Source organism: Nothoprocta perdicaria, unplaced genomic scaffold (genome assembly GCF_003342845.1).
Source record: "Nothoprocta perdicaria isolate Ctin4 unplaced genomic scaffold, notPer1 scaffold_482, whole genome shotgun sequence".
Classification (NCBI taxonomy): domain Eukaryota; kingdom Metazoa; phylum Chordata; class Aves; order Tinamiformes; family Tinamidae; genus Nothoprocta; species Nothoprocta perdicaria.
In genome coordinates, this window is record NW_020455735.1 from 2,483 (window position 1) to 6,240 (window position 3,758).

Genomic DNA, 3,758 nt, shown 5'->3' on the forward strand with positions numbered 1-3,758 from the left:
GCTCCAAGCTCCTTCCCGTGCAGGTCGCCCGCCCTGGAGCAGCGCGGGGAGCCCCCGGAAAACGGGGAGCCCCCGGGACACGGGGAGCCCCCGGAAAACGGGGAGCCCCCGGGACGTGGGGAGCCCCCGGGACGCGGCTCCTCCGGCCTCCGCCGCACCGCAGGTGGGCCCCAGGCGCCCGGTCGGGTCTTACCCCTTTAGTCCCGGTTCTACCCGAGCCGTCCTCGGGCTGGAGGCAGGTGGAGCCTCCAGCTCGATCCGGAGCGTCGGGAATCGCCGCGGCCTCCGCGGAGGCCGCCCCGGGATCCCGCGGAGGCCGCCCCTAATTCCCGCCTGTGGCCCCCGCTCAGCTCCTAAGCGGGCGCCTAAGCGCAAGACCGGCCGCGTCCCGGAGCCCGATGGCAAGCGGCCGCGGGGAGAGGCCGGGGAGCGGAGGCCGGGGGGCCTCGGCGCCCTGGGGCCCCTGACGCCGGCCGGGCGCCAACGGGGTGGCCTGGGGACCCCGGAGGAGGAGGAGGAGGATCGGAGGCCGGAGGAAGAGACGGATCGGAGGCTGGAGGAGGAGGATCGGAGGCCGGAGGAGGAGGAGGATCGGAGGCCGGCGGAGGAGGAGGATCGGAGGCCGGAGGAAGAGACGGATCGGAGGCTGGAGGAGGAGGATCGGAGGCCGGAGGAGGAGGAGGATCGGAGGCCGAAGGAGGAGGAGGATCGGAGGCCGGAGGAGGAGGCGGCTCGGAGGCCGAAGGAGGCTCAGGAACCGGAGGAAGAGACGGATCGGAGGCCGGCGGAGGAGGAGGACCGGAGGCCGGCGGAGGCCTCGGCGCGGCCGCGGCCCAGCAAAGCCCTCGCCGACTTCTTTGGTGAGCGGCGGAGGTTCGGGGCGTCCTGCGCCCTTAAGGGCCTCCTAAGCCGGCCTTAAGCCGGGCTTAGACGCCCTTCGCTCTGGCCCAGCGCCCAGGAAAGGCTCCGGCGCGAAGGCGGCGCCGAAGGCCGCGGCCTCCGAGGCTTCGGCCTCCGCTGAAGGCACCCACGGGTAAGGGGGGCACCCCGGGGCGCTGGTGCAGGGGGACGGGGCACCCCGAGCTCCCGCGGGGACCCCGTCCCGTCCTCGCAGCCCCTCGGATCCCGCCCGGCCTCCGGATCCCGCCCGGCCTCCGGATTCATCCCAGCCTCCGGATCCGGCCCAGTACGACCCGTCCAAGAGCGGCTACCACCCGGTCCGCGACGCCTGCTGGGCGCCCGGGCAGAGGTGAGCACCCCGGGGTGCCCTCCCCGGGCGCCCGGGGGGGTTATTGCCCCTTGGTGGCCTCCGCGGCCGCTCGGAGGAGCCTCCAGGAGCCCGCGGTGCCGTTGCAGGGTGCCCTACCTGGCCGTGGCGCGCACCTTGGAGCGCATCGAGGAGGTCTCTGCGCGGTAAGGCCCCGCCCCGGCCTCCCCCGAGGCGCCCCGGCCTCCCCCGAGGCGCCCCGGCCTCCCGCAGCCTCCCCGAGGAGCCTTGGCTTTTGCCGAGGAGCCCCAGCCTCCACCAGGGAGCTGCGGCCTTCCGCGGCCTCCCCTGAGGAGCCCCGGCCTCCACCAAGGGGCTGCAGCCTCCCCGAGGAGCCTTGGCCTCCGCCGAGTTGCCCCCGGCCTCCACCAAGGAGTCTCGGCCTCCCCCGAGGAGCTGGGGCCTCCCCGAGCAGCCCTGGCCTCCCGTAGCCTCCCCACGCGGAGCCCCCAGCCTCCCCCAAGGAGCCTCGGCCTTTGCCGGGGAGCCCCCGGCCTCCATCAAGGAGCCTCGGCCTCCCTCGGCCTCTACCAAAGAGCCTCAGCACCCCGCCGAGCAGCCCCGGCCTCCCCCGAGCAGCCCCAGCCTCCTTGAGCAGCCCCAGTCTCCCCCGGCCTCCACTGAGCAGCCCTGGCCTCCCCCGAGCAGCCCCAGTCTCCCCCGGCCTCCCCGCCGAGCAGCCCCGGCCTCCCCGCCGAGCAGCCCCAGTCTCCCCCGGCCTCCACTGAGCAGCCCCAGTCTCCCGCGGCCTCCCCCGAGCAGCCCCGGCCTCCTTGAGCAGCCCCAGCCTCCCGCGGCCTCCCCCGAGGAGCCTTGGCCTCCCCCAGGAGCCTTGGCCTTTGCCGAGGCTCCCCGGCCTCCGCTGAGGCGCCGCGGCCTCCCCTCGCGCCGCCCGCAGGCTGAGGAACATCGAGACCCTGAGCAACTTCCTGCGCTCGGTCATCGCGCTGTCCCCGCGCGACCTCCTGGCCTGCCTCTACCTCTGCCTCAACCGCCTGGGCCCGGCCTGCGAGGGGCTGGAGCTGGGCGTCGGCGAGAGCCTCCTCGCCAAGGCCGTGGCGCAGGCCACGGGTGAGGGCGCCCGGCCGGGCCCGGCTTGTCCCCGGTGGTCTCGGGTGGTCTTGGATTGTCCCAGGTGGTCCCAAGTGGTCCCGGATGGTCCCGGGTTGTTCCTGGTGGTCCCGGGTTGTTCCTGGTGGTCTCTGGTGGTCCCGAGTCGTCTCTCGTGGTGCCAAGTTGTCCCTGGTGGTCCCAGGCTGTCCCGGGTTGTCTCAAGTGGTCTCGGGTGGTCCCTGGTGGTCCCCAAGTTGTCTCTGGTTGTCCTGGGTGGTCCTGAGTTGTCCCTGGTGGTCCCGGGTTGTCCCAAGTTGTTCCTGGTGGTCCTGCGTGGTCTCAAGTTGTCCCAGGTGATCCCAGCTTGTCCCGGGTGGTCCCAAGTTGTCCCTGGTTGTCCCGGGTGGTCCCAGGTGGTCCCTGGTGGTCCCGGGTGGTCTCAAGTTGTCCAGGGTGGTCCCAGGTTGTCCAGGGTGGTCTCGGGTTGTGTCACGTTGTTCCAGCTAGTCCCAAGTTGTCCCGGGTGGTCCCAAGTTGTCCCAGGTGGTCCCGGGTTGTCCCAGGTTATCTCAAGTGGTCCTGGGTGGTCCCTGGTGGTCCTGGGTTGTCCCGGGTCCATCTCAAGTGGCCCCGGGTTGTCCCTGGTTGTCCAGGGTGGTCCCGGGTTGTGTCAGGTTGTCCCGGGTGGTCCCTGGTGGTCCCAGGTTGTCCCTGGTGGTCCCGGCTTGTCCCAGGTTGTCTCAAGTTGTCCAGGGTGGTCCCAGGTTGTCCAGGGTGGTCCTGGGTTGTCCCAAGTTGTCCCTGGTGGTCCTGGGTGGTCCCTGGTGGTCCCGGGTTGTCTCAAGTTGTCCAGGGTGGTCCCGGGTTGTCCAGGGTGGTCCTGGGTTGTCCCAAGTTGTCCCTGGTGGTCCCTGGTGGTCCCGGGTTGTCCCCGTGGCCGCCCCGTTCCCGCTCGCAGCCTCCCTCCGGCCTCCCTCGCAGGCCGCCAGCTGGAGCAGGTCAAGAGCGAGGCCCAGGAGAAGGGAGACCTGGGCCTGGTGGCCGAGAGCAGCCGCGGCCGCCAGCGCACCGTGGTGGCCCCAGCGCCGCTCAGCGCGCCCGGCGTGCTGGCCAAGCTGCAGGACGTGGCCCGCATGGCGGGCGCCGCGGTGAGCGCCTTGGGCTGCCGCCGAGGCCTAAGCCCCTTAGGCCTGAGCCTAAGCCCGTGTCCCATTTTCCCCCCGACGCCGCAGTCGACGCACAAGAAGATCGAGGTCATCAAGGGGCTCTTCGTGGCCTGCCGCCACTCGGAGGCTCGCTACGTCGCCCGGTGAGTTGGGTCTTGGCCTCATTTTGGGTGCCCGGTTGGGTCTTGGCCCCGTTGTGGGTGCCCGGTTGGGTCTTGGCCCCATTGGGTTTTGGCCTCATTTTGGGTGCCCCATTGGATCTTGGCCTCATT

The 3,758-nt window shown here is 71.9% G+C and overlaps 1 protein-coding gene across 1 annotated transcript in view; it reads left to right on the forward strand.

Annotated features, from left to right (window-relative positions):
• Window positions 1-23: 23 nt before the first annotated feature.
• Window positions 24-3,758, forward strand: part of LIG1 (DNA ligase 1) — a gene marked incomplete at its 5' end in the record, with an annotated part of 9,256 nt that continues 5,521 nt past the window's right edge. Inside the window, 8 exons of the mRNA XM_026047227.1 lie at window positions 24-163; window positions 351-860; window positions 952-1,033; window positions 1,115-1,249; window positions 1,357-1,413; window positions 2,166-2,338; window positions 3,302-3,468; window positions 3,553-3,629. Of these exons, the coding sequence (XP_025903012.1) occupies window positions 24-163; window positions 351-860; window positions 952-1,033; window positions 1,115-1,249; window positions 1,357-1,413; window positions 2,166-2,338; window positions 3,302-3,468; window positions 3,553-3,629 (1,341 nt within the window). The remainder of the gene's footprint in view (window positions 164-350; window positions 861-951; window positions 1,034-1,114; window positions 1,250-1,356; window positions 1,414-2,165; window positions 2,339-3,301; window positions 3,469-3,552; window positions 3,630-3,758) is intronic.